Source organism: Molossus molossus, unplaced genomic scaffold (genome assembly GCF_014108415.1).
Source record: "Molossus molossus isolate mMolMol1 unplaced genomic scaffold, mMolMol1.p scaffold_m16_p_4, whole genome shotgun sequence".
Classification (NCBI taxonomy): Eukaryota; Metazoa; Chordata; class Mammalia; order Chiroptera; family Molossidae; genus Molossus; species Molossus molossus.
In genome coordinates this window covers 79,260,779-79,273,248 of record NW_023425377.1, presented here as the reverse complement: position 1 = coordinate 79,273,248, position 12,470 = coordinate 79,260,779, and the positions used below count along the sequence as shown (strand labels likewise).

The window sequence follows — 12,470 nt, the reverse complement described above, 5'->3', positions numbered from 1 at the left end:
ATCAGAGAGACCTGGGTTTGGATCCCAGCTCTGCCCTTGACTCGCTGTGTGGGCTGTGTAACTTTGGGCAGCCCAAACTGAGCCTCAGTTTCCTCATCTCCAGAATGAGGGTGATGACATAACATTTCTTTCAGAAAGTTGGAAGGAGGAAATGGTAGAATGTGCATAGAAAAACTGTCTGGGGCATGATAAGTGCCCAGGAAACAGGAAAGTTTATTGTTGCTCATGTCTTTTTTTTTTAATCCTTACCCGAGGATATTTTTCCATTTATCTTCAGATAGAGTGGGAGAGGAGAGAGAGAGAAGCATCAATGTAAGAGAGACACATCGACTGGTTGCCTCCTGCAGAACCCTGACCAGGCGGGGGACCAAACCGCAACCAAGGTACATGCCCTTGACCAGACTCAAACCCACAACTCTTTGGTCCACAGGCCGATGTTCTAACCACTGAGCCAAACCGGACAGGACTTTTGCTCATGTCTTTATAAAATTCCCATCTTGCCCTGCCCATGTGGCTCAGTGGATTGAGAATCCCTTGGAATGAGAGGTCCCGGTTTGATTCCCAGTCCCATGCCCAGCTTGTGGGCTCATTACCCAGTAAGGGGTGTGCAGGAGGCAGCCCATCAATATATCATTTCTCGCATCAGTGTTTCTCTCTCTCTCTGCCTTCCTCTCTTTCTAAAAAATCAATAAAATTTCCGTCTCTGAATCAGTCTCTAACACACCTAGTTGACTTTTGAAGTTCCAAGGCCCCTCCCTCTTTCACAGTGTGGGCTCCCAGAGCAGGTACATAACCCAGAGGACCAGTCTCTGTATTTATTAAGCTCTAATTTATGGGTCATAGTGTCTCTGTGGTTCTGTCTCTGTGGGTTCCCTTCTCTGTCAGGTTTGTCTCTATAAAGACCCTGTATTCAATAAGCTTTGTTTGTGAGAAACAGAAAACAAAAGGATAATACATTTCTTGCAAATAAATGTCCAGCCATCAGCAGCCCCGACAAGTGGGATGTAAAGGACTTAGGCTCCTGCCTTATACTCCACTGAATGAGTTTTTTTATTTCCACCTTATGGTCCAAGACAACTGCTGGAGCTTCAGCCATCATGTCTGCATTCCAGCCAACAGGAAAAAAGGGTTAAGAATGGCATGTCCTCTTCCTTTAAGAATAATTCTCAGAAGATGCACTTACCTCTTCTGCTTATCTTTATGTCCCTGAGTTAGTCATGTGGGCATACTCTGCTACAAGGGACACTTGGAACCGTAGTCTTATTTTGGGCAATTATGTGCCTATCTCAAATTTAAGGGTTCTGTTACTAAGGAAGAAGAGTAGAGCAGATATTGGGAGACTTCCGCCCTGTCATTTACTGATTGGGAACTCAAAAGCACTTCTCATTAACTCCGATTGAAGAGGCTGTCTGCATAAAAAGTATATACCATTTAGAGCTGAAAGACAGTCTCTGTGGTGTAGCCACAGCAGCCCTGAGAGGTAAAATTATAGCCTTATATCTATTGATTAGGAAAAGAGCAATGTCAGAAGTAAAGAACCTAGCTTTTAATTCAGGAAGCTTAAAAAAGAAAAAGTTTTAAAAGAAAGGAAATGTTAGAGCGAGTCACTAAGGCTTGGTGCGACTTTCCTACCCTGAGAATGGAATGGCACCGATGGGGGAACAAGGAAGAAATTTGTAGCAGCTTCTGGTATGTGATGGGGAATTATGGAGCTGGAAGGGAATGCCACAGGAATCTATCCCCCTCCAGCTTCCATTGGTTGCCTCCAGTGATGGCAAACTCACTTTCTCCTATGGGAGCCTCAGTAAAGACACCTACTATATGCCTATCCCTGCCCTGCATCTACTCACAGCCTAGTAGGGGAGATGGATTCATATGTCCTCCTTCCCCACTCCACCTCCCCCTCTCCTTTCTCCTCTTCCTGGCTTCTTCCAGCTTCCTGTCTAGACAGCCCCCAATTAGCTGCTTATTAAGGGGATTAAGCTGATTGGAGCATTCTCTCCCTTCTTTTGTTGTGGCTGCCAAGGGCAGTGCTCAGCTAAGCCCACCCCCTTACCTCCAGCAGCCATACTCTGTTGCTTGGGAAGGTTAGAGGTCTGGGGGGGTCATGCCAGCCCCACCCAGGCAAGACCCCTGCAGCCACATCTTTCAGGCCCCATGAGTCAGCCTCCAGGCCATTGCCCCATCCATGCCTGGACCAGAAGTGTTCTTTCTCCTCCTGGCCACCTCCTGAGGCCTTTCCTTTTTTTTTTTTTTTTTTTTTTTTTTTTTTTTTTTTTTTTTTTTTTTTTGTTCAGATAGAGCGGGAGAGAGAGAGAGAGAGAAACATCGACGTGAAGGGACACATCGAGTGGCTGCCACCCGCACGACCAACCAGGGCCGGGGACAAACTGCAACCGAGGTACATGCCCTTAGCGGGAACCGAACCCAGGTCTCTCTGTACCGCAGGCCGACGCTCCAACCGCTGAGCCAAACCGGCCAGGGCGGCCTTTCCTGATTACCCATCCAAGTGGGCCAGAAAGAGGGCACTTTCTGCTCAGCTCCCAGGGTGCTTTGTTTTTGTTGCTTCTGTGGCCCTTCTCATACATGGTTATAGAGGTGAAGCAAGCAACCCCATCTCTTCTCTGCCCCCTTGTGTGGTGGGGCATGACCTGTGAAGTTATAGAGTTGGGTTTGAATCCAAGCTCCACCATTTGTTAATAACTCTCTGGCCTTGGGCAAGTGAGTTTTTCCATCAGGCCTTAGTCATCACATCTGTGAAGTGGGGGTGACTCCTGTAAGCCCTGCATGAGGCAGTTGTGAGGATGATGTGAGAGAAGGCTCAGAGTGTTCTGCCCCATACCTCGCAAAGGGTCCTCACCCAGGGTGACTCTGCCCTCACAGTGCCAAGGGAAAGGGGCCTTACCATGTAGTAAAATGCTCACTGAACAATGGCTAGTCTCAGCAGAACTAAGCACCCCATTCACCACATACTCTCGTTGACCACCCTGTGTTCTAGGGCACTGAAACCCAACGGTCAGCTAGAGTGGACCCCCCACCGCCTGTGACTTACCCCTCAACCTGCTTCCCTTATGTCACACTTGAATAACCCACAGCAGAGCTGGTCCAGTGGGAGAGCCTTGTTCTACAAACAGGCTCAGATGGGAGACATTGAAGTGTGTGCTTCCATGGGGACAGACAGGCATGTGTATGTCTTTTTTATTTATTTTTTATCCTCACCTGAGGACATTTCTGCATTCATCTTCAGACAGAGTGGGAGGGAGAGAGGTAGGAAGAGAGAGAGAAACATCGACGTGAGAGAGACTCATCGAGTGGTCGCCACCCACCCGACCCCAACCGGGGCCAGGGACAAACCTCAACCGAGGTACGTGCCCTTAGCGGGAACTGAACCTGGGATTCTCTGGTCTGCAGGCCGACGCTCTAACCACCAAGCCAAACTGGCCAGGGCTTTAATTTTTTTCTTTATTGTTTTTAGAGAGAGAGGGAGAAAGAGACAGAAACACCTATGAGAGAGAACATTAATTGGCCGCCTCCTGCAGGCCCCCCACTGGGGATTGGGCCCACAACCTGGGCACATGTCCTGACCAGGAATCAAACCAGCGACCTCTTGGTGCATGAGTCAACGTTCAGCCACTGAGCCACACCAGCTGGGCATGTGTATGTCTTCAGCGGGGGCATACAGGATGCCGGGACAGGGACTTAGAGATGTGTGTGTTGAGAGAAAGATGGCTGCTCAGATGGGAGAATATTACAGGTTAAATGGAGAGGCAGGGGCTTAGATGGAGGACATACAGTGTGTTAACTGACAGCAGTGGCTCAGTTGGGGCATTACAGGCTTGTTTTCTGAACAAAAGGAGTCGGGGGTGCTTGCTCAGGGCCCTCTGCAGCCTGCCCTGGAGCACGAAGGGTTATTCTTGCAGCACCCACTAGGTCTCCCCTCCCCCATGCCCTGCCCTGGCTCCCAAAGGCCCCATCTCAGGAAGCTGGGGGGGGGGGGGGCGGGGCGGGTCCACAGTAGTCTATTTCCATCCAGGACAGGCTGTTCTAGGAAATCCTCCTAAGTGAGCATCTGACAGTCCTAACCTGGTTCCGCCATAGCCCTGCACCAGCACAAAGCATGCCACCTTTCCTCCTGCACACACACACACACACTCACACACTCACACACACTCAGCCTACAGAGCCAACCTCCTTTCCTGCCTACAGCCCTCCATCCCACCAGCTCCTCCTGTTCCCTGGGAAAGCCTAGGCCCTGGCTCCCAAGGCCCTGCCAACCCACATGCCAGGATTTGCTCACTCAGACAGTGTGGTGCGTCCTCAGGGCCATCAAGGGCAGCAGTGTTTGTAACAGCAAAAGCAGTTGACAGCCTGAGTGGCCTTAAGGGTCCTGGTTTCCAGATCTGTTCACCCCAAGCTCTGCTGTTGGAGAGGAAAGGAAGCTACCTACGTGGAAAGGGTGCGACAGCATGCTGGGTGGGACAGAGCTAGGGAACGTGCAGATGCCCACCCACAGAACCATGGGCGAGAGACCCTGGAAACAGTGACAGCATGCTTCGGAGGAGGACTGGTTCTAACTGGGGTGACTGCCCACAGGGGACACTGGACCATGGCTAGGAACATAATTGGTTGTCACATGGGGTGGGGGAGGGCTGCTGGCCTCAAGTGGCGGGGGCCAGGGATGCTGCTCAGCACCCCACAGTGCCCAGGACAACCCTGGTGTCAGCAGTGCTGAGGAAAAGTTCCGGAAGCAGGGTGCCTTGTGCTGGGTGTCAGGACAGTCAGACCTCATTATGATCTCAAATGGTACATTTCACCTGATGTAAATTTAAAAAATAATTTCTAAACATGTCCATCTCTGGGCCCCACTTCTTTGAGATCCCAACTCCAGAGATGAGGCTGGGTTTTGTATTTTTCCAGGCGTGCCATCATCCTTAGCTCTCAAATTTGGAGGATGCTGGAGGTGGGGGTGCAGGGAGGAAATTGAGGGGTACTCACATGTCTTCAGGGCTAACGCATGCCTGGCCCTGATGTGGTCCATCTTCCATATCATGACAGTGGCTCCTTCCTAAGCCAGTGTTTGCTCTGTACCAGGGTCTCTGTGGATTCTGCATGTGCCCATTTTACACCATTCATTTATTGAGAAGGTTCAAGGGGCTGAGCTGTCAGGGTTCCCGAGGGCCAGGGCAGGGGAGGTAATGAGGCCCCTATCTTCTGAGAAATGACAACAAGTAATTCCAGCAGGTGGGCGTGCACCAGGCCCTGGTCTAATGGCTTCATGTGTTATATCTTATTTAATCCTTGCGATGACCTTGCAAGGAGGGTTCTCTTCCTTCCCCTGTAAGGATGAAGGAGTGCAAGCACAGTGCCTCAGGTGCTTGTCTGTGTTCTCTCAGCTCTCCAGGGCCCGATCCTCCTGTCTGCTCACCCTGCTGCCTTCTCTGGTGCTCTGGCATCTCCTTGGAGGACCTATTTCTGGAAGAAGAGAAGGAGGGGGGAGAGGCTGGGATATCAGTGACCCATGTTGGCATCAAGGCTGTGAACCGTGGGCAGCCTCAGTTTGCTCCATCTATAAAATGGACCCCCAGCCCTGGCCGGTTTGGCTCCGTGGTTAGAGCGTCAGCCTGCGGTCCAGAGAGACCTGGGTTCAGTTCCCACTAAGGGCACGTACCTCAGTTGCAGTGTGTTCCTGGCCCTGGTTTGGTTGTGCAGGTGGCAGCCACTCGATGTGTCCCTTTCACGTCGATGTTTTCTCTCTCTCTCTCTCTCTCTCTCTCTCTCTCTCTCTCTCTCCCCCTTTCCTTCCCACTCTATCGGAACAAGAAATGGAAAAATGTTCTCGGGTAAGGATTAAAAAAAAAAATGGACCCCCAGCCCCTTGCCCATAGGCTGCTGGGAGAAAGAGGGGCAGAGGCTTTGGTAGGGAGGCTGAGGTCCTAGGAGTGGACCCACCCTGCCTGCAGCCCTGTAACCCTCTGGTCCTTCCCCACACAGGCATCTCATCCCCGGTGAAGAAAACAGAGATGGACAAGTCACCTTTCAACAGCCCGTCTCCCCAGGACTCACCGCGCCTCTCCAGCTTCACCCAGCACCACCGGCCTGTCATAGCCGTGCACAGTGGTGAGCACTATGGGCCCACATGGGGAAGTGCGGCTAGGCACTCTTATCAAGTTCCCTCGAGGCCAGGAAAAGTCCCACTGGCTGTCTGAGCATGAGTCTTGTTGCTATAGCTCCCTGCTGGACAAGGAAACCTGGATGTGCCATAATGGAGAGCGCCCAGGCCTGACTCTATCTCTTAGAGCCTCAGTTTCCCCTATTGCATGGGAAAGAAGCACAGCCTGTGGCTTCCCCCTCGGCCTGCTTCCCTTATGTCACATTTGAGTAACCCATAGACACCACAGTGTCAGGCAGTCACAGAAGGAGGTAGATGTGCCTGGCCTGCGGAATTGTCACACTAATAACAGAGGGAGACGGACTCCAGCAACCACAGGGTGTAAGCTGAGTCAGGCACTCTGTACGGGGCCCTCCCTAATGTCACCTGTCAGTTGGGGCTTCCCCTCTCATGGCTATCATTAGGACTGAATGAGTTAGTTGTAATAAGCTCTCGAATATTATTGTTACTCCATTGTTATGATGATAATGATTTGGTTCCATACAAGGGCAGACACACAAACAGGGAGGCAGGCAAAAATCACAGCACAGTGGTTTAGACCAGTGGCTGACAAACCACGGCCCTCAGAGCCTGTTCTTATAAAGGAAGTTTTATTGACCCACGGCCACACCCATTCTGTGGCGGCTCACAGGCTAGGATGGCAGAGCTGAGTAACTGCAACAGAGACCACGTGGCCCAAAAAGCCAAAAATATTCACTATCTGGCCTGGAGCCGGAGAGGGGGCGTGTGTGACAGTGATTGGGCACAGGGCTTCTTTCTGAGGTGATAAGAATGTTCTGGAATTAGAAAATAAATATACTAAAAGTCACTGGATTGCCCTAGCTGGTGTTGCACAGTGGTTAGAGCAGCCCAAAGGGTCTTGGGTTCGATTCCCCATTGAGGGCACATACCTGGGTAGCAGGTTTGATCTCTGGCCCCAGTCGGTGTTGTGCAGGAGGCATCCAATCGATATGTCTCTTACATCAATGTCTCCCCCCCTTCCCTTCTAATCTAAAAAATCAATGGCAGAAAATATTCTTGGGTGAGGATTAACAAAACAAAATGCAACGCAAAAAGCAGGGATGATACCAGAATCCTGAGGGTTTTCCATGAAAGTTTGGGTGTGTGCATTACCATAGGGCCTGGCCCTCACTGGCACTGCTGAGTCCTGCTGCTGTCATTGTTATCAAATGCACCGAGATGCAGGTGCAACCCATAAGTGCAGTCAGAACAGAACAGACTGGGCAGAACCCCCCAATAACTGCCCCTTTCTGTCTCTGCAGGGATTGCTCGGAGCCCTCACCCATCCTCGGCCCTGCACTTCCCCACCACCTCCATCCTGCCCCAGACAGCCTCCACCTACTTCCCTCACACAGCCATACGCTACCCACCTCACCTCAACCCCCAGGACCCGCTCAAAGATCTCGTCTCACTGGCCTGTGACCCAGCCAGCCAGCAACCTGGACCGGTGAGTTTGAGGGGTATAGACCTCCCCTCCCATGCTCAGCTCCAGGCAACCTCCCTGGGGCCCTGGGCTGTCTCTGGTGGCTTTCTGACATGTATCGTCTATTTTAAATGGTTTTCTGAATCACAGAGGTCCACAGTTCTCTTCTGAAGCACTTGGAGCTGGGCTGGTTCGGAATTCGGGCTTTTCAGATGTTAGAATTGACAGCATGTATTTTATGAAATCCTTTGAAATCAAATATGGTCCTATGGCTCAGGCCCACTTTTGCCTAACTTCCACAAAAAGCTTTCAGTGTTCAGAGCTTTTCGGATTTTGGAATTGCTGGCAAGGTGGTAGATGGCTAGGTCCCGGTAGTGAATGAGGAAAAGCATGTAGACCACCCGTGAGGTCGACCCACGTTGTTTAGAACAAGGCGGCATCTCGTGGAAGGAAAGCGAGTGGATAAAGTGGCCTAAGGAGGAGACAAAGGGAGTGTGTGAGCCCAGGATGCTGGAGCCCGCAGGGCCCGTGGTACCCACTGAACTCGTCCGGCCATGCCAACCTTGTCCCCCAGCAGGACCGTGGACAGCAGCCAGAGGCAGATGGGGTGCCGCCACCTTAACCACCTGTCTCTCTGTTCCCCCCAGTTAAATGGAAGTGGTCAGCTCAAAATGTCCAGTCACTGCCTTTCTGCTCAGATGCTGGCACCCCCGCCCCCTGGGCTGCCGAGGCTGGCGCTTCCCCCTGCCACCAAACCCACCTCCGAGGGAGGAAGCACGTCACCGACCTCGCCCTGTAAGCACTCGGGAAGCGGTGCCTGTGGCAGGGCGGGCGTCCCCAAGGGGCCCCCTCCACTCCCCTCCCCGACTGCTGGGGTTGGGGGCTCAGGCCCAGCCTGGTGGGTACTGGCGAGTTCCATGGGTCCCCAGATAGAGGCCACAGGGTCAGGCCCACATGGGACCAGGGCAGCCTTAGGAGAGGCAAGGGCAAGTCTGCAGTCTGCCCCGATTGGCCAAGTGGCCTGGGGTTCCCATTTGTCCACTCTGGACCCCTAAGCCCTCCTCTGCTGACAATAGATGAAGATCCCCAACTGGGGGCCTGGGGGCTAGACTGGCCCACAGCTGCCCTTTGTGGGAAATGAGAATCTATTGTTGTTATGTTAAAATCAGGACATTTCACATAAAAATTCCTGAGTTTCAAATTTTGGGGTCAAAAACGACCACAACAGGCCCTGTTTTTACCAGTGACCTGGGCTGAATCATACCTATAGATAGGACGGTCCCCACCTGCCTGCCTGATGCCCCAAAAGGCTCTGGATGAGCTCTCTTACCTTCTAGAAATATCCATTCCTGATGTGTCTCCAGCTGGTAGCCTGGCGGAAGCCCCTGGGTCCGTCCCCTCACCTCTTAGAACTTTGCACTCTCTGGATATGGCTCCAGATTACCACTCGCTGACCCCTGTGCACTCCCCACGTCTGCAGCTACTCCAGGCTGGGAAGCCACCCCCAGATTCCGCATCCTGGGGTCTACCCATCAACAGGGCCTCTGTGCCCAGACTCTCCCTGGACCCCAGAGCAGGCTTGGGTGAGCCATTCACACTGCCAGGCTGCCTTGCTCAGGCCACCGACCCCACCATCCTTTCAGTGCCCAGCATCCAGAGCATTTGTCCTGCCTCCTCTCAGGTCAAGCAGCCTTAGTCGGGCAGAGAGTTTCAGAGCCCCCAGACTTCTCCCCAACGTCTCATTCTGCCTCTTTTTGAGAATTTCTCTCCCTCGCTCACCAAATGAGATTCCTCACCCCCGAGCAATAGGGGCCAGCAGTGCCACCGAGGCCCTGTTGGCCTTCTCCCTTGCATACAGCAGCCCCTGCCTCCAGCATCCACTGCCTGCCAAGACCCAGGGCAGCTTCAGGTACAGACGGGCTTTTTCTGAACACCAGATGCAGTGTAGGATGCTAAGTTTGAATCCTGCCTCTGGAACTCACTCCCTGTGTGACTTTGGGCAAATGTCCTCCCCTCTCTGAGCCTCAGTTTTTTCAGGAGCAAAAGACTTGTAGGGTGGTGGAGAGCAAGTCAGTGAAATAGATCAGGGAGAGCATTTAGTGTAACGTCAGGCACAGACCTAGAGTCAGTATGCAGTGATGGTGATCACCAACTACCTACTGTCTCATCTGTGAAGTCGGGAAAATAATTATGTGGACTTCATTGAGGCCACTGAAGTTTAAATGGGATTATGCCCAGTGTCTGGCATATAATAGATACTTAATAGGTGCAGAGTAAACATGGATTCCCTCTTCTTCCCAGTACCCGGTCCTTAACTACAAGTTTAGTCTGTTTCCCTCATATCCCCCTGAGCCTCACTGCCTCCAACTTACCTTCACCCCAGCCAAGACCACACAGGGACCCTCTGCCACCCCAATCCCAGCCTGTCTCAGGCCCCTGTCCCATAGTGGCACCTAGCCATGAATTATTCACTCACCCACAAAATGTGATGGGTGAAATTAAAATACAAATATATGCATGTGGACGCACGTGCCCAGCCCTCCCCAGCCTCTCCAGGAGGAAATTAATGAATAAAATAGCCTCAGTAATTGATGGCGCCCTGTGCAGGCTTCAGGCTGCCGTCGCAGGATGGACCAGGCAGTGGAACACCCTGAATAATTCACAGGCGGTTTCTGAATTATGAGTCTTTCATCCTGCACCTTTGCTCCCAGCAGATGCCCTTCCTGAGTGACCCAGGGGCCTGTGACTGTGGGCTTTTCTGGGTGCCTGGATTGGCTAAGGGAGGGCACTGGGTGCTCTGTGACCCTGGGCAGTGGCCACCCTCTCTGGGTGCTCCTTTGCAGCCAGCCCCCTTTGCTAACGGGCTCTCGGTCTCTCTCCTCCCCGCAGCCTACTCTACGCCCGGCACGTCCCCTGCAAACCGTTCCTTTGTGGGATTAGGACCAAGGGATCCAGCGGGCATTTATCAGGCACAGGTAGGGGCCAAGAGGCCGGCTGGTGGTGCGGAGGGAGGGCCAGGGCAGAGGGACCAGCCTGGGTGTGCAGGGAGAGGCCAGCCTGCTGGGTCCCATGCTACCCCCAACCTCGACCCTGCCATACCCATGGCACAGTGGCCATTAAGTGTGGCAGGGGGACCAACCTCCCATACCCTTCTAGGGCCTCAAGTAAGCTATAGCCCCTAACCCTCCCTGCAGCTTCCTGCTAGAAAACCCTCATGAGCTATTGCCACCCGGCCATTTGTATAGATGGGGAGACCAAGGCCCACAGAAGTGAGGGGATTTGCCCAGGATCACATGTCACCCCAAGCCCCAGTCTTCATCCCTTTCGTGTCATTGGCCAAAGGGACCTGGGGGAGGTAGGCAGGGGGTAGCAGAGGACTCCTGGATGCCAGGGGCAGGTGAGGAAATTGAGGCTGCCTGTGACAGGTGATGGGGCCTCTCAGTGAAGCACACATGCCCCCCTCTCAGGCTACAGCCTGCGAGGTGGGGAGGGTGGCGGCAGAGGCAGAGTTGGTGTTAGTGCAGCTGAGTGTGTATGGTTGGGGAGTGTGGGCTGAGCACGAGACCAGGAGGCTCAGAGAGGAGGAGCAGGTTGCCTGAGGCTGCACAGCAGTGAAGGACAAAACCCCATTGGGTCCAGAACTGGGACTGGCTCCAGCTTCTGGTGGAATAGGAGGTGGCCTCAGCTCCCACCCATGTGCCCAGCTCCAGCCCTCGGGTTAGGGTTCGAGTCTGTGCTGTGTGCAAGCCAGGGGTGTGTTGGCAAACAGTGTCCAAGGGTAGTGGCTGGACCCTGGACCCCCCCAATTTCCAGATGGTGTTGAGGAGCGGGTTGCAGAATGTAAAATAGCCCAAGGACAGCACCAGCTCCCACAGGTCCTCTGAGGCCCAGATGCTCAGAGAAACCCACCCAGGGCTCCCCAACAGCTGCAGATCACCAGAACCACAGAACGCGGAGATTTGTGGAGTCCCAGGGGCCATGTTCAGACCCTCTAGCCACTATAGGAGGGTTCTTTGCAAGAGAGCCCACAGGCAGGGGTGGGGAGGAGGTGGAGAGGTAGCCACATCTCCCATTCTCTGCTGAGATCAGCGTCTGCCACGCTGACCAGGCCCAAGGAACCACCCACCATAGTCTGGCATCCTGGAGACCCTCCAAGGCTAGCCTGGTTACAGCTCAATGAGAGAGTGTGTGGGAAGGACATGGCCCTCCACCTCCCTCACAGCCCAGGTCTCACACCCAGTCCTGCTTTATCCATTCTTAACCTCTGTCTCTTCTAGCCTTGGGTACCTCCCCAGAAGCCTTTGAGGGGTCTGGAGTGTTAGGGGACCAGTTTCATCTAGAAAGAGTATCAATAGGCCAAGACCCCCCCACACACCCCCACATGCCCACCTATTAAGTGATATGCCTTGCAGAACTCTGGCCGGGATCCAGACACAGGGCTCACTTGGTCGAGTCACCCAGCAAGCTGGGGTGACCCCAGGACTCCCCGCTTTGGGTTTTGGGCCTCCACGGCATGGCCATCCTCCCTCAGTCCCAGCAGCATAGATGCCCCCCCCCCCCCCCCAGTGCTCAGGGAGCTGGGCGTTCCCTCTCCTGCTCCCACTCCACATCCCTACGAGGCTCGGAACGTCCCGATTGCTTCAGAAACCAAAGTTAATAAAAACAACAGGGAAGGGGCCCTGCCTGCCTAACTGTTACCTAGCCACTGTCTACCTCACTTTCTCCATTGTCCTTCTCTGCATGGGGAGGCCACCCCAAGTGGACAGCCTAAAAGGGGAGGGAAACTGAGGCAGGCAAGGACAGGCGCCTTTGCTTTTACATGCTTTTTTTTGCCCCCTCTTGATCAGGGGGATGATGGGGACCCAGAGAGGGTAGGAC

At 53.4% G+C, this 12,470-nt stretch overlaps 1 protein-coding gene across 6 annotated transcripts in view; it reads left to right on the top strand.

The window, feature by feature from the left end:
* NFIC (nuclear factor I C) overlaps window positions 1-12,470 on the top strand; it is a 71,444-nt gene that overhangs the window by 54,032 nt on the left and 4,942 nt on the right. For 2 of the 6 annotated variants that reach the window (XM_036282092.1, XM_036282091.1), the window contains exons 7-10: window positions 5,992-6,117; window positions 7,432-7,616; window positions 8,240-8,387; window positions 10,482-10,567. In XM_036282092.1, coding sequence (XP_036137985.1) covers window positions 5,992-6,117; window positions 7,432-7,616; window positions 8,240-8,387; window positions 10,482-10,567 — 545 coding nt within the window. The remainder of the gene's footprint in view (window positions 1-5,991; window positions 6,118-7,431; window positions 7,617-8,239; window positions 8,388-10,481; window positions 10,568-12,470) is intronic. The other 4 variants (XM_036282094.1, XM_036282093.1, XM_036282097.1 and 1 more) reach the window with 3 other exon arrangements.